We start from the raw sequence: 21,438 nt of genomic DNA on the forward strand, positions 1-21,438 counted from the left end.
AAAAATAATATTTTTATTATTATTTTAAAATTAATATTTTTTCTTCTGCTTAAAATTATTATTAATAATAAAATAATAATATTTTTTTTATTTTTTTTCTTTTTTCTCTCTTTCCAAATATTTTTTTTAAATTAATATCTTAAAAAATAATATTTTAAATTATTATTAATAATAAAATAATAATATTTTTTTCTTTTTTCTCTCCCTCTCCAAATATTTTTTTTCTTTTCTTTTTTTTCGCCTTCCCTTCCGTTCCTCCTGCCATCTCCCCCCAACCCCCACCCCCACCGCATCCCCTGGCTCCGGCGCCACCAACCCCCCTCTCCTCTCCTCCCCTCCCATCTACGGCCCCACCTTATCGCCGTCCCCTCCTGTTTCCTTTCTCGATTCCGGCGAATCCGAGCCCCCACAGTTTCGCGCGAGCATCGACGACCGTCCTTCCCCTCTCCCGACTTCGATGCCACCAACTCGGCCCCATCCCACCACTGTCTGCACCGCACCCGACTTCATACGACCATCAAACTCCTTTCTCTCCCCTCCCTCGGCTTCGACGCCACCAACCCCCCTCCCCTTTGCGGCCCTGCCCGTCGCCGTCCCCTCCTGTTTCCTCTTCTGGCCTTGGTGAACTCGAGCTTCCGTAGCTTCGCACGAGCACCGATGACCGCTTCTCCGCTCCTCCAGCTCCAGCGCCATCAACCCCCCTCGTCTCCCCTCTTCGATCTCGATCGTGAGTGGTCGTCGGTGCTCGCACGGTCACCGACTTGGGGCAGCCGAATAGAGAAGCTTGGACAGTGGTTGGGATTTGCTAGTGCTCGTGAGGAGCCACGGAGGCTCGAGTCACGATGTTTCGTAAGAAATTTTTTTAAATCAATGAAGATTTTCAATATTTTTTTATTCAAATAGCATAACCAAACTCATTTAAGAAACTGAGTTGACAGCACCCTAATACTTCTCCATAATATATATATATATATATATATAGACGTGCGCGTGTGTGATTTCATAGAGATCCTGAAGATTTTGCATATATCATATTAAATTTTTCCTTCTTGGCACCGTCTAACATGTGCTTACAAGCAAAAACGTCATTTGGAAATTACACAAACTTCTGAATAAATCACAAAGAAATTCTATCCGGCGCCTGATTAGCCACTCATTTTATTTTCATTTGAGTCACCTCCATAGTTCTCTTTCGATCATAAATTTAAAAGACGAAAGTAATGCCGTTCTGCAACGGAAAGAGGATACGTCGTTGGGACAGGATGTAAAAAATTTATGATGTAATTTAAAAAATTAAATAAAAAAATAAACTTTTATTATAAAAAATATAAATAATTTATGGAATAAAAAAATGATTAAATATAAAAGCATATTAAATACAGTTCTAAGATATATTCTCATCTCTTATATAAGAAAAATTGCAAAAATCTCTCTAAGATATCATTAAAATATTTTATCTGCAAACATGACTGTGAAGGAAGTTGATGGAGATCTTTTTAGCATTCAAAAAAATAATCACAAATAAAAGACTTGATGAGAAGGAGAAAAAGAGAAGTTTATATGAGATTCTCAAAATGATCTTTTTATAACCATCCAATATGACCGTTTATAATAATTTAGATTTTTATTGATCCATAAGTTCTTTAATAAAAAATTCAATGGTCAAAAAATAAAAATATAATTAAATACACACAATCATTTGGAGTTTTACTGGTCCATTAATATATATAATTAGAAACTCAGTGATCAATAAATACTTGAAAAAAAATCTTAAAAAAAATGGATTTTTTTTTTTTAGATTCCTTCCAATATTTGCAACTGCGTGGGAAATTTGTGAGCGCGGCGGGAGCTTATCCTTGTTTTTTTTCTACTATTGACTTGGGTGGCCAGGCCTCCTATTACTCGAGAAAGAAAAAAAAAAAAAAAAAATCTACTATTGACTTGAAACCCTACCATACACTTCATAATTTACGCAGCTTAGAATGGATAATGGCGTTTAATTAATATTAAGACCATTCCGCTACCAATAGCAGCTGGACCTTCGATGAAGCTTGGTAGCAACCCACAACAGTGTAAACGTGGTGAGAGTCAACCCGAGGTACCTCAAGGAACAGTTGTGTGTGTGAGATATTTTTTAGATTTTTAGAAGGTTGTCACAAAAGTCTAATAAGAGCTGAGATGATAATACTACAACAACGTAAAATCTTAAGAAGTTGGCAGTCAAATTCTATAATTGGGAAGTTCATCATCCGCAAGTTCATCTGGTGGTGAGATATTTTATAGATTTTCTTCTTGGATTTGCGCTCACTAAATCTTCCTACCGTCAGTTCAAAGAATGTATTATTCATTGAAGAAATCTAAACGTTTTGTACAACCGTCAAAAAGGAAAAAGAGAAAGAAAGAAAGGAAATAAGGAATCTACGTGTCCATGGTATGCAACAAAGAAAATAAGACGAAAAAAGAGACTTTTATAAGCTGACTTTTTTTTTTTTGGTAAGGTTATAAGCTGACTGATTGAAGACTAAACCACACAAAAAATAAACTGTTAGTTTAGTCACCTAAGACAAAATATGTCTAGAGATCTTGATAACCTAGTATCATCCAAATAAACTTTTAGTTTATAATGAGTCTATATAAATTGGTGCATGTACTAATTTCAAGAGATTTTCTTTTTGGTTTTCTTTGATAGAACAAACTAAAGATCTAAAAGCTAGATTGGAGCAGTAGAAGAACCTTGTCATATAGTCCCTATATGATTAACTACATAAATAACCAACCATTAGTTAACACTGTTGGCTTTCTTGTAAATATGTTTTCTGTTTGCCAAATGGCAAGAGGTTATAATACCATATGTGCAAGTGCTCGATAATCCTTGTGATCAGTTGAATCAGAGAAAAAATTATAGACCTTATAGCATAATTCATTCCATAAGCACTTTGTTAAGGGGTTCAATGATTATAACATGATGCTGGCACATTACTACCATATTACTTGTAAAAAGATCTTTTCATATATTTGGAAAGTAGGCGCTCACTTTTATTGATCAAAAAGACTAAACTGAATTTTAATCAAGAAAAGAGCAAGAAATCTGCAACAAACACATCTAACATGGGACCCCAAAAGCTTACAACCCACGTGCCAATAAGAGGGTTCCAAAGTTGGTGTCCTAACATTTACGTGTCAACTTGAATCAGAAAGAATTCTTTGTGTCAACAAGGTGGTGCTAAATAGCTGGACGTAACAATACTTGTGCCCGTTTGAAATGAAAACAAAAAGAAAAGGGTCGAGAACAAGGTAGCCACCTCCTGTTCCTGGTCATACAAAGCCAGTGAAGGAGGTCGAGCATCTGTTTTTTATTATTAAAGTTCTATAATTATGGACTTATGGAAGCGTCGTGTTATCTTCATTATCCTCTTGGCGTCTGGTGCTTGGTGACTGCCGGAATTTCCAAAAAAAAAGAAAAGAAGCAATCATACGTCTCTCGTGGTTCCGGGATCAAGGTTGGCTGGGCTCCAGTGGTCAGGTATGTTGTACCGAGTGTGTCAGGAGACTATGGTGTTCCGCGTGCTTTTAAATGGGACGTTGAGCGACCGAGCAGCATACCGCTGCTTCACGACTCTTGATAAGATAGCGACCTTTGTGGCCACTGTAAGATAAGTGTCCTATGAGGAGGTCCGCTCGAGAGAAGCCCATAGGGATGGGGATGGATCATGGTGAGACATTCCATTTTTATGGCGCAGTAAAGAAGTAGAGAGAATTCGGATGCTCGTCGAAGAAAGGTTTCCAAAGATTATTGTTTGGAAATCTGTTACATCATAGAAGGAACGGTTGATACTGAATCTGCGAAGATAAATAAAGAGAGAGGATGACAAAAGAGGAGCAGTAGAGGAAAACAAACGAACAGTACACCTTTTATTACTTATCTTTTAGATTCTTCATTATTTACTGTTACTTCATTTTGATTTATTGTCAGATGTTGCAGTTTCGGGGGATGTTGGAGGCGAGTAAAAGAAGGTGCTGCAGGTTGTTGGACCAGGTAGGTTGGAAGCTGGAGGGCCCGGGTAAGAGAGAAGAATAGGAGAAAAGAACATGCAAGGGCGTGCTTGCTATGTTTTGAGGGGTGTTTTGTTTGAAGAATCAAGTATCCACAAAAGCCACTCCTAAAGACTTGGGACAACCTCAAGCTGGGAGGGTGGTCACACTCAAATTCAGGAGGACAAGGAGACAATGTTGTGGTCATTTGAAGCTTGCATTCAATAAACAAAGTTGTTTACAGGTTGAAGAACCTGCAATCAAGTAGACAAATGATATCATACACAGATCTCGCCAACGATGTTACAATCCAATGGTTGAGGCAATTTGCAACTATGGCAAATTACAGGGATGTGAACTTTAAAATTACAGGCTTAACAATAATTGAGAGAGAAAAAGGTTACTCCAATAGCAACTTCTTTTCCCGCCACAAATCCTTTACCCATTCAATTTGTTGTGCCTACTCTTGGGCTTGGGAAACTGCATTTCCATAGCGTCAAGCAACAGCTAATAATTCTGACCTCGCCACCACTTCTTGACTAGCTTTGCATGCATGGATTAAAGTACAGACATCTGTTGTCTCAAGAAACTTCTCAAGGTTCACCATGATTAGAGGACTGTATTGAAAGACCAACCTCTTACACTGCAGATGGAAATAAAAGAAGCAGATGAAATCACAAGAGAACAACAAAGGTCATCACCACATTCAATTTTCAAAATGCCAAGCCTACAGGATAATTTGCATTACAAATTTAACACCCCAGTTACCCAGTGATTACTACAGATTCCATCATTATTTAAAAGTATTTGGTGGTTTCAGGTCTCATGTGACTTAATACTTGATTATCTGGCAGATATGTAGTCTATTACTTACCTGTTGCACAAAATTCTCCACCTTGTTGCATACTTTCAAAAGCATCTCTAGTATCTCAAACTGCAGATTTTTCACACAAGAAAATATCTGATCAGGTTAAGCAATATATGTCTATGCTTAAGCAATAATTATGCTTCCACAAATTAATGGAAAAAATCCTGAGAAGCCAAACTATATTTCTTAACATCTTGTGCAGAGCAATAAAATCCTTTCTACTCAAAAAGAGGCCATGGTCCAACAAACATGGGAGGCCGCTGAACTGCATAGATCAATTAAGATAGCCAAAGATGTGGCCACATCTTAGGTTACTTGAAAAGAGAAACGGAGAACGAGGGTCAAGCACAATTAAGGGGAGAACTGGAAACAGCCCCTACCTATTGAGACTGACGAAGAAAAAGTAGAGCATGTACCTTCATTACACAAGGAATAGTATTAAGAACATTGCTGTTAACCAGTAAAAATGAAATTACTCTCACATGGCCAAGTTATTCTGTCCTTAGTGGTTATCATTCCGTATCACAAGCTGTGGCTTCACTGACACCACACAATTCTGATAATGGGTAAAGATCACGCATCAGCAAGTATTGACCTACCATCAATTGATATCCTAACCATTCTATTATACCTTACACAAAATGGTACGTACGAGAGACAATATTATCGAAGTTGTAACTGTAAAGCCCTTTGAAATGCAAGTAATTGCCAAAGATGCTGTCATTTATGCGAGTTTATGCAAGTTTAATGTTAATTTGTAGTTTGCAGTAGAAATACACAATAGCATGTCCAGTCTCAATGTTATTAGAGAATAAGCATGTATGTGAGATGGAGGACTTTTGTATATGATATATTTAGAAACAATAGTGTAAACAAATTTGAGTCCTGGGCAATTGATGGTTGCATTAGAGATGGATCTATCAAACCTTGCCTTTTACCCTCTGTCTAGACTCTGTGTCTATGAACACTTTGGACTTTGGAGGGATGCTCTCTGGTCACATAAATTTAACCAATGCAATCAACGTAGTAGAGTTCAATGATTTTAAAATCTGTGTCTTGTGCAGATCTTCTCAGTCAAGTACTTTGGCCCACATTTGAAAGGTCCGATGTCAATTTTAGGGTCAACTACACAAGATTCTTGAGTTTGTTGCTCGTTGGTTATAGCTAATATATGTATGTATAAGAAATAAAAGTGTATTTTAAAAGATTGGAACATTTCTAGTGATTGCAATAATGCCGCACAGGATATGCCATTACATCAAATCTACACCGAATAGTCAATATTAGAAAAGATCAATTTTTTCCTGTTGTATCTTCATCTTTCTCTTAAGTATCTATCAATATGTTACCATACATAATTATACTGATGCATGCAAAAATGGCACCATAACATTCTATGGTAAGTATATGCACCAACAACTAACCACTACATCACATGTAGAACCAATTCCGTTACTGAATAAATATGAAAATGTATCACTGCAAAGTAAGAGACAAAGAGTTAGAAACTTAATAGCATGTCGTGAATTTGACAGAAGTGAAGAACATATAAGAACAGACTCTATCTAGACAATAGAAAGTTTAATGCTTTGAAGATGACTGCAGGGTGACGCTGTTTCAGAATCTCCCATCCAGAATATCAGAGATCATCGTTAGCATAAGATTCAAGCACGAACCTGGTTATGAAACTGCATAGAATAGAAGGATACTAGTATACCTGTGTGTCAGGATCCTTCAGTTTGGTAAGAATTTCCACAACAGCGTGATGGCAGATTGTGCAGGCATCATCACGCTTTGGCAAAGGAGTCAATACTGTCTTTTCACAGAGATTCACCTTCCCACAGAATTGCTCTGGGTGTATTGTAGCAATCTCCATGAAGAAAAGAGGTGCATAATAGTCTACCAACAAAACACACTACCAGGAAAATATGTTTAAGAGCACAAAATCAGCATTGCCATTTCAAAAGATAAAGGAGTGATATTTGGATGACAAATTTATGTATGCCAAACAAGACGAGCTTACCTGCTTTTCAAAAGAATGCAAACGAGAACATGCATGGTGAAGGGTGTTGATAATCTCAGTCTGGGTCTCATTCTCACCAAAATAGTATGTAGCCTGGGAAGTAAACTCTTCACATATTGTGCACAATTCTTGATTCCTTGCAATTGATTCAGACATTCTACTTTCACTTTGTATCTTGTTATCCACTGGTGTAACAGGAAAAACAAAAAGAATCACCAACCTTTCTGGATATCAAGTTGAAGGATTCTTTAAATCGATATTTTAAAAACCAAACTGGACCAGCCAGTCGAACTGATTAAACCATCAGCCTGTAAGGCCCTCATCCAGATATGCCCACAAAACTGGTTTGGAGAAGACCATCAGCTTCTATCATCAAAACGAGAACAAACATGGTTAAACCAGCAATCTGTTGGAACCACTCCCAGTTTGAACAAACTGGCTAGTTTTTGAGATAGATAAAACTCGGCCTCTCTGTTTATATTTGGGGATTAGGTTTGGGTTTTTGACTTGATTGCTCTCTCTCTGGCACAAGCACAATGACCACTTCCTCTAGAATGCAGATGGAGAATGGAGGCTGAAGACAGCCGGCAACTCCCATGGAATTAGACACTGGGCATGCTTCCCACCTGTCTATGTGACTCTGCCCCTTCTCCCACTCCCTCTGTCTCACCCCTTTTCCAACCCTTTGGCAGCCAAAGCACAATGGTGGGCTGGTGGCAACACACCACCCATTATCTTGCCTCTCTCTCTCTCTCTCTCTCTTCCCTCCCACCCCACATCTGTACCCCTCCTCCCTCTCTGCTTTTGGCCCCCTTAACAACCAGAGCCTAGAAGTAGCACCCAAACAGCAGGCTGGTAGCACACCGTCTGCTCACCCCTCTCCATGACACTATCTCCCTCTTTGCACTTGATCTCTCTCTCCCTCATTTCCTCTCACTCTCTCTTACTCTTTCATCCACTTCCCAACCCTCATCTCATCAGACAGTCAAATCTTTAACCTTTAACTTGATAAACTTTGTTTGCTACGAATAAGTTCCCAATTGACAATTTTAGAATGTTGGAGGAAAAGCACAATAATTTAATGAATTTTATAAAGATTAATTTAGTCAGGATTATTCATAGACACTCTGCTAATGAATCTTGGATTTTATTTTTATTTTTTACATATTTTTGCCTTTAATTAATTTTTTTATATATAAATAATTATTGATACACATATTTATTATGCCATCATAATATCATGGTTTGATTTTGGTTAACCTGACAACTAAGCTAGTAACCATGATCTTTCACTTTTCTAGTTCAATAAGGGGTCTAGGTCTTAAAACATTGCTTTAATTACATAAAATTAGAAGCTTAAGTGTTAACAGGCTTGCTAATTCAAGTCTTGCTATAGAATAAATAAATGTTTAGAAACAACCTCCAAAAACTCATTCCAATTTAGCTGATAAACTGTATAATACTGAATCAGTGGGTCCAGAACAAAAAACACATATTATCAATATTCCTCAATTTTATCAGTGCGATATTCAAAATTCTTTGATGGACTAAAAATACTAGATCCTTTGTATGTTAGGCTTCTTATCTGCTTCAATCCCTGATATTGCAGGAAAGATAAGGGCATCGTCATTCCCAACAAGAAAAAGGTTAATTTTCTAGTATCTGCATAATGAAATTCTTGATGTTCCAAGCCGAAGGTGCCTATCAAGCTGATTCAACTAAATTAACTAGAGCATGAAACATATAGTTCTTAATTTCAGTCTGTATTTCTGGATTGTTTAGTGTCTCATTATCTTTTCTGAATGAAGTGCATATAAGTTTGAATAGATAAGGTGATTTCGTCATTGATAAGGAAAATGATTATCTATCTTAAGTCCACCTCTTGTGGTATCTAATTAATAACAGTCCTTTATAAGATTCAAAATATGACATTCAACATTTTATGTTAACTAGAAAAACTAAGTTCCTCTAGCAAAAATTTGCAAGATGTATTTCCAAAATCAAGTTCATCTGAATGAATTGCTTAAAAAATAAAGGCATTGACAAGGCCTAAAAACTGGTACAGTACCATTTTTTCAGTATCCTAAACTTTAATGCAAAAACTTCATTAGTCAAACTAGTTACCTCAATATCATGTACTTGTCTACAATACATTGTTAAAGACTAGAGTTTTGATAGACAGAAAAACTTCATACTCATCAAAAAGTAAGTAGAACCTGAACAAAAGTGATGCAAGGCACGCACACAAAAGAAAACAAGTTGCCTTTGTTACATGTCAAAAAAATTTCTAATAATTTTGGTAGTACTGAAAATATGTGAGGTTACATGGTACCTCGATTACATAGCTGAGATCATTATATACCTTTTGACCATATTCTTCAATCTAAGGACAAAATCCTGTAAAAATATACATCTATATCCAAAATTTTACGCTAGATAGTAGATATACACACTGATAAAATGAATTTTTCACACAAGCAAAATCTGAATGAAAAGAGTAAAAGCAGAAAAAGTAAAAAGAAAAAAACCAAAAAATAGTTTCAATGAACTCGTATTAAAAAAATTGAAGCTGAAGAACCACGTTGACTATGTATAATTATCTTCTTCTACTATTCTTCATTCTGAAAATAATTGCATTACTCATATTAGTTACCTCCATTACTTAAATGCTTGAATGACCTTTAGAATTTAATGTTAGATTGAATACAGAAATGATGATCAAAGGGGATGAGATAAATATAACAAAGAAAGATTGTTAATGACTTACCCATGATATCCAAGGTTAACAGATCTCTAGCATTTGCACAGGCAGAGGTGCTGGCCAGCATAAGAAGAAGAATGAACCTCGTTCTCAAACCCATTATACCTGTCAAGTAAACTAATTGACGGAAGTCATATTTACTTGCATTAGATTATTCAAAAAGGTCACTCCCATGACAAAAACAAACCATCTCTAGATCAGTCACATAATCCATGGACATCATTCTTTAGACCAGTGAACACAAATATTCCAACTTCTTTTGCTTTTAGGTAAATATGACAAAGTGGTCCTATACTTCTATGCATACTTCAGGTAAAATGCCACAAAAAAATATGCACAATTTAACTATCAATAATAAAGATATCAGTTCTGGTCCCCATAAATAGGTATGTTATATTCACCAGAACAAAAGGTTTCAAATAAGCAACATCAAGATGACAATCTAACCAGAAATGTGCAGTGAACTTACATAAATTTCAATGATGATAATTTTCTCCAAAAAATAAATAAATAAATCCCAGAGGAGAAGATTTAGTTGATTATTAGAATGGATTACTAGTACAGAAACACAGAATTAGGTCAATTGATGGTTACATCTAAATCCCATTTCAAGTTTATAATGCATGGCATCAAAGCATCAGAAGTCTGGGTGACAGAGAAATCCCAAGAGCTAATAGGCATGTTCTGGAGGCAAACCTAGAAATGGGATATATTTCATCAACCAAAATAATGTCATACCATAGTACAGCTAAATATAGATCTATCTGTACCATTCTAGGGACAGGGTTTTCATCAATTAATTTTATCCAGACACAAATCTTAAGTTCCTTTCAAATATTACCAAAGACAAATTATAATCAATTCTTTAGATTTCTTTATGTCTCTCTTGCATGTAATCTTCATTTGTAGAGGCATAAACTGAACCAATAATAGAAAGGTGTTAACCATGTGTCCTTCTGTTTGCAATCACTTTCAAAGATATCATTAAACTTTATCGTTATGGAAACATCGACTGTGAAAATAGAATCATCCAAGGTTTTGAAAACCGATACCAGTGACCGTATCGGTCACTGGCTGGTTTGGTATGGTACCGGTTCGATACCGTACTAACACACGGTACAGCAAGCATGCTGATCAGATTGGCAGACTTTTTTTTTTGTGTCCAATTAAATTTTTATGGATTATATTAAAATCATATCAAAAAAAAAAATGACATGATTTTTTCTTATTTTTTCATTTTTTACAAATTTTTTAAAAAAAAAAACAAGAGAAGAAGAGAGGAAAGAGAGATAAGAAGGAGAAACACACCTTTAAGGCTTCAATCCACGTATTCCTAGGCTCTTCCTGCTGCTTTCAATGTTAGGGAGTGAGAAAGAGATAGAGAAAGAGAGAAGAAGTCAAAAGATTTCTTTTCTATCTCAGGGTTTAAAAATGACCCCAAACCGGGCGGTTCAGCTCGGTAGAGTGGCATACCATCCAGTTCAATCCGAAACCATCCAGTTCAGGGCTGAACTGGGCAGCTCCTAATTTTTTTTCTTGTCGGATGCCGAAAACCAAGGCCGAACTGATCCGGTTCCATGCTGGTATGGCTCGGTACAGTCCGAACTGGGCCTTTTGGTCCAGTTTTCAAAACCATGGAATCATCCAAAAAAGTTATATGAAAACGGTCATTTGAGATCATCCAAATACAGGCAACATCACTTCATCCTGAATGCCAGTAAAATCACAATTCCAGGCATCAACAATCCATTTATATGATGTTTCAATGCAATAGTGACAGTTTAGGTGTATGATGAATCTAGAAGAAAACCTTTGGAAAATTTAACCAATTTTAAGAGTCATGAAAGGTCTGCCTACGGGAGCTGCATCTTGTTACATCTCGAAAGGTCTCCAAAATTCTAAAGATTGATCCTTCGGCAGCGATCTCAATTTGAATTCCAAAATGGAATTAGAGTAAAGTTACTATTAAAAACAGATGGCTACAGATACCAAGCCAACTAACTTAGTATTTTGGATTAAAAGCTTTAGTTTCGGATAGTAAAACTTATTCTTAAAGATGTCCAATCCGAAAACATCACCATAAGAATAAGACCTGAAGGTGATAGTTTCTCTCACTGCTAAGAAGTCATTTAGAACAATTTAACAGATGAAGCACAATAAGGACAAAACTTTACTTTCCCCATCAACACACCTCTCATAATCTACATCTCAAATTTAACGAGTTTAGGAAAAACAATAATTTCGCCCCAAGATCTCAGCCACCGGTGATTCTCTCTATAGGTCATTACCGAAAAAAAAAAAAAAAAATCATCACATTAGAACCAAAGGAAAAATTATTTTATCATCCAAAACGAAACCTCACCAGGAAATTGAATTCTTATAACAATATAGATTCGAACCTGGATGGAGGCTTAGGATTGGAGAAGGGGAGGCGGCGGGGGCTTCTGATCTCCTCCTCTCGAAAAACTCCGACGGGAGGGAAGGGGTTGACTTCTTAGGATGGGGATAGAGGGAGAGGGATAGGAGAGACGAGAGGCGGCCGCCATTGCCATGGCGGGTAGGGATTGGATAAATTCTTTTTCTTCCGCCGCCGCTAGCTGGAGTCAACAAGGAAGCGTGACGTAATCGACGATTTTTATTTTTAATTGATAGGAAACCTTTGAAAAAAAAAAGAAACGTCGACAGCAGGGTTCGAACCTGCGCGGGCGTAGCCCAACAGATTTCAAGTCTGTCTCCTTAACCACTCGGACATATCGACGTCGACCTTGTTTTGCGTCCATAAATATTTTGTACTATTCTATTTCACGCCCTTCGTTTACGCCCGTTCACCCGCAACTGCATACCTCCGGTAACAATTTTACGCGGGAGGCCCTTCAGCCCTGTGAGGGTGTATCCTAGCTCTTATTCACGGTTTATAACGGCAAGATATGGGAAATCTTTCTCAGTTTTCTGCCCGCCGCCTGTGGAGTATTTGTTTCATGCTGTCAATTTAAATGTCTGTATGTAGTACCATCATCTCACTTTTACATAAAATATAAATTTTGTATGGTAATACAACATACATATTTATTTATACTTCACGCTCAAGTCAAATGTGTGAGAGAATCTCAAACTCAGTAATTGCAGATGGAGCAAGCCATTGTGGAACAATGGAACGCAATTTCAAGCAAAAAATGAGCTACTCAAAGCTCATTTTTCTAACAGCCATGCCACATGCCTCAACACATATTGCATAATGGCCTGATTAAAGTTAGCTAGAAAAAAAAATCTTGCAGCTACCTAGTACTATACACCTGATTTACCAAGAAATCCAGCAATACATACACCAAAACAAGTTCACAACCATCTATCCATATTACAAAGAAAAATAATTGAGACTGTCCCTAGTTTATATATAGTAGACGAAAAGGTAGAAGGTGAGCACTGTCCCTAGTTTATATATAGTAGACGAAAAGGTGGAAGGTGAGCACTGGACAGAAGCAGAAAACCTCAGCCCACAGCTACCTTGGACTCTTAACAATGCCTTTTCTTCTTGTTCTTCTTGCTTTGCTTTGCCAAGAGAAGTGAAAAACCCACCAAGCCAAACTTCTTTCTCTTTGTAGAGAACTGCTTCTGTGCGGATCCATCCTCAGCCATCTTGGGAGACAACACCCCTTGCGTTTTGCTCAGCATTTGACCCAGCGAGACCTTAGGCTTTTCATTTGTTCTTTCCCATATAACTGGATCATAGTCCTCAGGACCCATCAATTTCATGCTTAGTATTTGCCCGATAGACAATGGTGGCCTTAGGGCACTCTTCGACCCATCAGTAACCAAATCCAACCCATTGAGATCTAGCATGCGAGAGTCTCTTCGATGGTGAGCTGAGTAGTTCTTGAATTTAGTGGAGTTATGAATGGAGCGTCTCTTCTGACCATGTTCAGACCTCCATCTCCGAAGACCCTCTTCAACTGAAAGCTTCCCTCTGTTTGCAGCCTCTACCCTCTTTAAGGCCCTATCTAGTGCCTTCTTAGCTGTTTTGGCCTCTGCTGTTGCTTCCTCCACTTTTTTCAGTAAAACTGATTTAGATTGGTTTGCTTCATCTATTTGAAGCATGGCAGATTCAATTTTCTTTCTTGAGATCTCATCAGCCTCTTGAGCTTTATGAGTAAGCATGACATACTCTTCAACTGACAGAGTTACTGCAGAAGAATTTTGGAGCTCTGCAGTTGAGTTATCACTGCTCATGAGAGCTTTGATCTCAGCAAGAGCAACAGCTTCTGCAGCTTTCGCTGCTTCTTCCATCTTCTTGGCTGCAAGCCATCGGATTTCAGCAGTCCTGATGCTAGCCTTTGTCTGCTCAATCTCCTTGGTCAGCTTTGAAACTTCAGACTTGTTATCTTCAGCCATCTTTCTAAACTGTTCTATCTCAGAATTCATTTGTTTGATTTTCCTTGAAATATCTGAGGGATCCTCATGCTTTTTACTTTCTAAATCTTTGGTCGTTTGAAGCGTCAGTGTTGTTTGGTTCAGATCTTCTTCTAGTGATGAAATTTTAGCAGTATTAGCAGTCAGAGACTCTTGGGTTTTCTCAAGCAAGACTTTCTCCTCCTCTATTTTACCATTGAGTAATTCAATGGAAGCTTGGAGTTCAGCTAGATCACTTGTTCTCCTGCTCAGGTTCACCTTCGCCAAATTCAGCTCCATTAAGATCAGCCCCCGAGATTGATTTGCTTCTATAATTGGACCGTCCATTTCCACATGGTTCTCAAGATTTATTGGACCCTGCTCTTCAGTTTCAGGAACAGAATGCATGTTTGTGCCATCCAGATTCACAGCCAGGGCATTAGCATCTTCAATGGTCTCTTTCTGTAATCTCAATTTTAAGCCCTCCACAATTTTTTTGGTCATTTCCAGTTCTTTTAATACATCTAGTGTCTCTCTTTCTTTCAAAATAAGATCCTTCTCTAACTGTGTAGTCTGTTCCTTCACCTTTACAACATCAAAATCCTCACAGCAATCATGTTTCTAGGAGAAAAAAGGTACCATATTCACGTCAGATATCCATTACTAGAAAGGCCATAAATTTCATGCACTTTCTATGTGTTACAATGTACATATATGAAACTATAGAAAACACACTATTAATAACAAATCTATTTATGTCAATATATGAAGATAGATAATAATGACTCAGATAGGAATAAAGGAGGATGAAATGGAAATAATGTTGCATGATCTTCAAATACTAGTACAACTTAAGGGGAAAAAATGACAATGCAGTTTCCAAATGTTGAGCATAACAGAACTGAGAATGCTAAAATGTATGTTGGAGAATTGGGAAGATAGAAAACACACTATTAATAACAAATCTATTTATGTCAATATATGAAGATAGATAATAATGACTCAGATAGGAATAAGGGAAGGAGGATGAAATGGAAATAATGTTGCATGATCTTCAAATACTAGTACAACTTAAGGGGAAAAAATGACAATGCAGTTTCCAAATGTTGAGCATAACAGAACTGAGAATGCTAAAATGTATGTTGGAGAATTGGGAAGATAGAATATGAAATAAACACAGTGTATGGAAGGTAGGGGCACCACTGATTGAGAAGATAACATAAGGAAACAGTAATATGGTGAAGATATGCGCATAGGCAAGAGACAACCCTGATGAGTAGAATTAGATTCAAGTTGATGAGCTTGAAAAGAGGACCAAGGAACCAAAGAGGTGTTATGGAACTTAATGATTACAACAAACTATTGTGGAGGAATTACTATTGGACAGGAAGCCATGGCGATGTCAGAATTACTATAAGAAACCATTTTGGAGGGATTACTATTGGACAGGAAGCCACAGCGAAGTAGGTTGGGTTAGCTGAGGCCTTCTGTCTACATTTTGTAAATACTTCTTCCACAACTTTCCACGGGAAGAAAACTTGTGATCCAACATATTCCAAATAGGTCTTCTAATGAAAACTAGTGACAAAACAGAAAAGGAGTTGTTCTCACAATCCATTTTAAGAATCAGAAAGAAAGAAGAAACCTTTTAATACTTGGATGGATGAACCACGAATAATTAAAAACATATTTTTCCAATTTAAAGGGCTTGCATGGCAAAGTATAAATTATGAAATCAGTGAAAGATAAATAAGGCAAGCAAATTAAGTTTATATTTTTTTCATCAATAAATTTTGGGGGGCTGTTTTCACTTCCTCCATTACACCTCAAAAGCGTATATACAATAATGAACTTTAAAAAATAGACCATAAATTTTGTATGTAAAAAAATGTGATACTAGTTAAATGGTAGATGTTAGTATCTACATCAAACAAAATCTATATCATTAAGCTTATGAACGCATTTAAATTGCTGATGGGACCAGGGATGGAAGAGCAAAAAAGTTTGATAATATTTTTATTTATTACTTTTCTTTACATACAATTGTTTTGACAACTGCTTAAAGTGCCATCAAGAATCCTGCTTTGAAGGCACTTTATTCTTTTAAATGCAATCAAGAGTCTAATGCCCAGGAAAATTTAAGTGTCCAGCATGGTGATGTCACTTCTACGTTTGCAGTGCTCCCATCTCAAGCATGTGGGAAAAACAATGTTCTCGGAGAGGTTTAGAAAGCTTAAAATATCTAAAATATTAACAGAGATATTTTGCATTGGAAAGGTATCTGGGCATTAAGGATGGTTAATAGGGGTATTTTGAGAATAAATTTTGAAACATTATAAGAGTATTTTGGGATAGGGGCATTCTGAGAATAGGAGAAGTTTGGCACACTTGTATAGAAATTTTGCATGAGGCTTCGCATCATAAAGGTATTTTGAGATAAGGGAAATGAGAAGGTTTATAATAGATGAAACATTGTAACAGTATTCTCGTATATGGGCAGTTTGAGAAAAGAAAAAAAATTCCCATCATTATTGGCACACTTACCTAGTTTTAGGATATTTGCAGATGAAAACCTCTTGTATCCTAAAAGATCCCCCAAATTTCTTATTATAGTGAAATAGCATCATGTTTTTCCCATCCTGCCCCTCATTTTTACTGTTATCATTAGTATTTTTAACCAACATCATTGCTAGAATTTACATATTGATTCTTTCTCAAATTTGAAGATAACTTTGTTGAGGAGCAATGCAGCTCACAAGTTAGGAGCTCCAAAGGGTTTTTTTTTTCTTTTCTTTTTTTTATTGTAAGCTCCAAAGGGCTGATCGAGGAGTGAAAAGGAAAGAAACCCAATAAATATTTCAATTTGGCTAATGGAAAGTTAACTGGGCTGTTTCGGGAACCAGGTCTTTTATTTGCAAATACATGAAATATGTCTATTACACATGATTAATCAGGCAAAGAGAGGGGTTATATGCAAATTTCTCAAAAGAAGGTTAATTGTTGACACATTTTTTTTATGGCCAATGTGCATATACAGCTTTTATTTAATTTTGTTCTAAATTGATAAGCCAGGTGTGGATAAATTAAGGATATTTCTATAAAATTGTGAAATCAATGCTTCACTGAAAATGTGGAAGATTAAAGCTCTCTGCAATATCTATGATCAATAACGATCTTATTATTATATTCACTCATGAAATATTATGATAATTTTTGAGGAAAATGGTTCAGATATTGCCCTAACTATAACAAAGTATTTTGTGGCAATGATGAAGCTATCTCCCTACTTGTATCTAGTACCATTCTTTTTTCATATTTCTCTCTGCTGACCATATCTCTTTGCTTATTAGGGAATAAAGTGAATAGTAGAGAGACATGGCCCACAATGATGATTGCTGATTCACTCAGCAGGTGCAATTAATAATCATCTTACACATGTAAATCATACAATAAAACCATATAAATACCAACACAAGCACACAATAAAGTACACCGACAATAAAATAACAAGCATCAATATAAATCTAGACATCAATATATAAACTAATTCATAGGTTGCAAGTGTAAGAACAGGATCGATGTAAGGACCCTTAAATCCACCACTATCTATGAACTTCTAATTCATCACAATCAAACGTAAATCAACCCACACATATATTTTAGATAGTACGCTAATGCATTCTTGGGCTGAAGGGTGCAACAAATACAGGCATACATTATTGAATTTAGTACAGATCCTCTTCAGTTCAAGGTTAAATTGGATAGGTCTAGTCTTAAATCACTGTAAATCCATCTATTGTGGATGGTGGGGCCTATGTAATCACGGACCATTCCACAACATACAGACAGCTGGTGATTTTGGAGCTACACCTCTCCACTATCTAGTATTATTCCATGACTCCTAAAAGCAGAAGGTTGGGTAGATACAAGCTGCATAACTGGCACGAGTTAGCTACATATGAAGCCTAAAGATAAATAGATACAACTGCTAAACAATAGCTGCAATGGGGCTGAACGAGAAAGGTTTCTCCTAACAAAAATAGCTAAAACTTAAATGCATGAAATTATTTCGCTTTAAAAGTACTTTTAGAAAAAGCAAAATCTCGATGGCAAATGAAACAACCTATTAAACATATTAGTTTATTTATGCATTTCCCATAAATCTATCTATATTCACACATCATAATCTTTCACCTAATCATTTTTGCTTTTTTCTGGAACAATTAACAAAATTCAGAAAACAGAGGCAAGAAAGGAACTTTTATACGGTAAAAAAAAGGAGTAAGCCTTAGTAAATTGCAACAAGAAATAGAGAAAAAAAAAACCAAACACATCGTACAATTAAACAAGAATGGTAGAAAAAGAGAAATCTTGAACTCCATATCAACTAACCTCGGAAGAAAACAGCTGCTTGAGCTGCGACTTCCAGAATGCGCTGCCCCCGAATCGATCCACAGCCTCTTTCACCGACTCGAACGGCGCCGAGGTGTCGATCTCCGCCCTTCCCGCCGCATCCGGACCCTTGTCCAAAACTAGGGTTTCTGGCAGCCCAGTGGCCTCCGCGCCGCTCGAAGGCGAATCCATGACTACCTCCATGACCGATCCTTCGCTTCTCTTGCTCCTCCTAATTCTTCTCCTCCTCAGGGTTTGGCAGAAATCGAAACCCTAAAATGATTTCAGGAGAGCGAGACAGAATGAGAGTGGAGCGAGAGGGAGAGGGAAAAGGATTTGATTTTTTTATTTCTCAGAGAAAATTGAGGTTACGCAATTGCCCTTAAGTAGCCGTGGAAGCTAATACATACACGCTCGGTTTTAATATCTACACTCCTACGCCAGTCTCTCTCTCTCTCTCTCTCTCTCTCCCCGAAAGTCAGAATTTTTTTTTCAATGAGAGAAAGAATGGAAATTTTTTTGAGAAAAAGGCGTGGAAATAACAGACGGGTCCTTCAGCGTCAGAGTTCTGCCCGTTAGCTTTTGCTTTTGTTAGTGCGAGCCTTTTCTCGAACTGGAGGAGAAAAAACGGACCGTTGGGTGATGTGGAGTCCGCCAAAGAAACCTAATATGACAATAATATCCTCAGGACATGGCATAATTATCAAGAATGCCATTAACGGGTCTGGTTGACCTAGGGCCACGAGGCACAACGGTCGACCGACCCAATTATCAAATATCAACGGCTCCTGCCGGAAGAGTTCGACGCAGCTTCCACATTGTTGTAATTTTCTTATTTTTGGTAACGGGAGATAACTTTAAGTAAACATAGAGTAAATTTTAACGTCAGTGATCACATTTTTATTGAGGGAATGTGGTAGACTCAAATAATGGCGCTGTTTATCGTAAAACCTTTGCACTTCAAATTTTAGGAGCTTTTAACACGTATTTGATAACCAATATTCCATATGGAATACTGAGACGAAGGTGGACTTGTGGATTCTTATTCATCAGCATTTTTTTTTTTTAAGATAATATCGGTGGAGGGTAGAAGAATTATTCATGTTAGAAACTTCAAAAGGTACATAAAAAAGAATGGTCTAATATACCAGGCTTAGAGCTCTGTGGGTTTTGAGAAGGGCCAAATCTATACAGCCTTACCTTGCATTCAGAGGGATTGTTTCCACGTATAAGTTGGATCCGCTTTCCTACGAACAAATATGCATCCCCTAGAACACGATTTGGTTCCCATCCATGCGATAGTTCGCATGTAACTTCTAACCTATTTTCCAATAGTAAGACCTTTTTAATAACCACAACAAGGAAGACTATAAACAATTAAAATACTTTATTTTCTTCTTCTTCTTCTTCTTTTAACTTCTTAAACGTTTCTCTTGCCATAAATATGAATTTTGTTTGTTCCTATGCTTCCAGTTTCCACACTCAGAAACAGCTGAATTGAAAAAAAAAAAAAAAAAATCTAACAAGGATCAGTCTTTCATATTCATCAAAAAAGAGGAAATCACCTTCATTGCTACTCTGCAAGCAGAAGCTTTCCACTTTGCAGCTCATGATTTATGTGCAGCAGACTTTCTTACTCGCTAGTTAATTTTTTTCTTTCTTTCAAAAGTAGAGCACCAACAAGATACATAAGCTTTCCGGTATGCTTGAGCTCTCCAATTTCTTGTTACAGAAAAGATTCTTCTATAGCTAATAAAGAATTCTTATTGTATTGCAAGTTAGGCTAAACTTCTTTGATAAAATATTACATCATGATTGCTTCCCACTTTTTGTCCCCGGACAATCCATGTCCTATAGTTGGTGATGTTAGTGGGCCGGGCCAACTGCCCTAAAGATAATAGCAGATAGAATGGTCTAGCCCTGATCTGAGGAATCCTTTTTGGTTCTAATATATAGAAGTGCAGCTCTGTTAACCAGGTCTTTTGGCCTCCATATCTTTCTCCAATTGTTTTAGACTACTTTGAGCCATTCCAAGCTGCTCTAAATCAAAACATCGTTTTGAGGCAGATTAATCTATGATTTCTTGCTCTCTGTCTATGTTTTGTTTATTGGATGCTCGCATAGTTGAAATTCTAAGTCAAACATGTCATGCGTAAGAAGCATACTGTTTGCTAATCGCATTAAAGGTGACTTTCTGACTTTGATCGACAGAAAAGCCATGAATCTAAGGCTTCAATGTGGGGACCAGGCTCTTTACTTGATAGGACAGTAACCGAGTCTACCTTCATTGCATGATGACTACAGTGCCTGTTACTTCTCTTGCTGAACTATTGACAAAATTAATTGTTTTTTAACCGAGAAGTGCATTGTTTTTAATTAATCGACTTGAAGTCAAGATGAGATTACATCACAACAAGAACACTGAAGAAGAAAATTCAAACCCAAATTGGGGATGATGATGTAGCTCTTGTTAATTTTTAAATGCTGCAGTCCCAACACCCAAACATCAAATGGACCAATATATATGTGACATCATATTGGGATTTTCAATTTATAGACAAGGGAATGCTACCAAAGCTGATATTTCGCGATTCAGAAATTGCATGGGCTATCTTCGGGAGGAGGATTTTAAGACATCAAACTGGCCCTTCGACTCTTCAAGTGGCTCATGCTTGCAACATTGAACAACCCAAGTTGATGACATCAAAGTTCTGATGAATATGGCTTTTTCATGATCCATGTATTAGCCCTAGAAACATCGATATCATGTATTAAGGCACAAACCTGCTCCAAAACAACAACTAAAAAAAAAAAGAAAGGAAGAAAGAAATAAGGGAAGGTATTATGAGACAAAATTGAGATTGAGTTGTTGATGCTTGAAATCTTTTTAGAGTTTGGTTTCGTGGTACTTGGAACAAAATACTTGGTCGTTGGCATGATGGCATAATAACAAATCATATTTAACAACTATTTTGC

The 21,438-nt window shown here is 36.9% G+C and overlaps 2 protein-coding genes, 2 long non-coding RNA genes and 1 other non-coding gene across 8 annotated transcripts; 1 reads left to right on the top strand and 4 right to left on the bottom strand.

The window, feature by feature from the left end:
* The first annotated feature begins 3,624 nt into the window (after positions 1–3,624).
* LOC140853845 (uncharacterized) lies at positions 3,625–4,285 on the top strand. The gene is made up of 2 exons (XR_012136989.1): positions 3,625–3,903; positions 3,983–4,285. It is a non-coding gene; the product is annotated as an uncharacterized lncRNA (long non-coding RNA).
* LOC105057186 (uncharacterized) lies at positions 4,231–12,263 on the bottom strand. Of its 4 annotated transcripts, none has more exons than XM_073248942.1 (7): positions 12,084–12,242; positions 10,993–11,031; positions 9,691–9,789; positions 6,924–7,108; positions 6,618–6,815; positions 4,907–4,966; positions 4,231–4,675 (listed from the first exon to the last, which is right to left on the bottom strand). In XM_073248942.1, exons 3-7 carry the CDS (start codon positions 9,782–9,784, stop codon positions 4,529–4,531), a joined length of 684 nt encoding a protein of 227 aa, XP_073105043.1. In that variant the 5' UTR covers positions 9,785–9,789; positions 10,993–11,031; positions 12,084–12,242; the 3' UTR covers positions 4,231–4,528. The 4 variants fall into 4 exon arrangements, with proteins under 4 accessions (XP_073105043.1, XP_073105042.1, XP_010937982.1 ...); XM_073248941.1 differs by having other exon boundaries at positions 9,691–9,801; XM_010939680.4 differs by lacking the exon at positions 10,993–11,031 and having other exon boundaries at positions 9,691–9,801; positions 12,084–12,263.
* On the bottom strand, positions 8,068–9,684 carry LOC140853846 (uncharacterized). The gene is made up of 2 exons (XR_012136990.1): positions 9,355–9,684; positions 8,068–9,320 (listed from the first exon to the last, which is right to left on the bottom strand). It is a non-coding gene; the product is annotated as an uncharacterized lncRNA (long non-coding RNA).
* Positions 12,264–12,360: 97 nt separating the features above from the next.
* TRNAS-UGA (transfer RNA serine (anticodon UGA)) lies at positions 12,361–12,442 on the bottom strand. The gene has a single exon. It is a non-coding gene; the product is annotated as a tRNA-Ser (tRNA).
* Positions 12,443–12,934: 492 nt separating this feature from the next.
* Positions 12,935–18,810, bottom strand: LOC105057185 (WEB family protein At2g38370). The gene is made up of 2 exons (XM_010939679.4): positions 18,463–18,810; positions 12,935–14,691 (listed from the first exon to the last, which is right to left on the bottom strand). Exons 1-2 carry the CDS (start codon positions 18,664–18,666, stop codon positions 13,198–13,200), a joined length of 1,698 nt encoding a protein of 565 aa, XP_010937981.1. The 5' UTR covers positions 18,667–18,810; the 3' UTR covers positions 12,935–13,197.
* Between the last annotated feature and the right edge of the window lie 2,628 nt (positions 18,811–21,438).

The sequence above is a fragment of the Elaeis guineensis genome, chromosome 14 (genome assembly GCF_000442705.2).
Source record: "Elaeis guineensis isolate ETL-2024a chromosome 14, EG11, whole genome shotgun sequence".
In the NCBI taxonomy this organism is placed as follows: Eukaryota; Viridiplantae; Streptophyta; class Magnoliopsida; order Arecales; family Arecaceae; genus Elaeis; species Elaeis guineensis.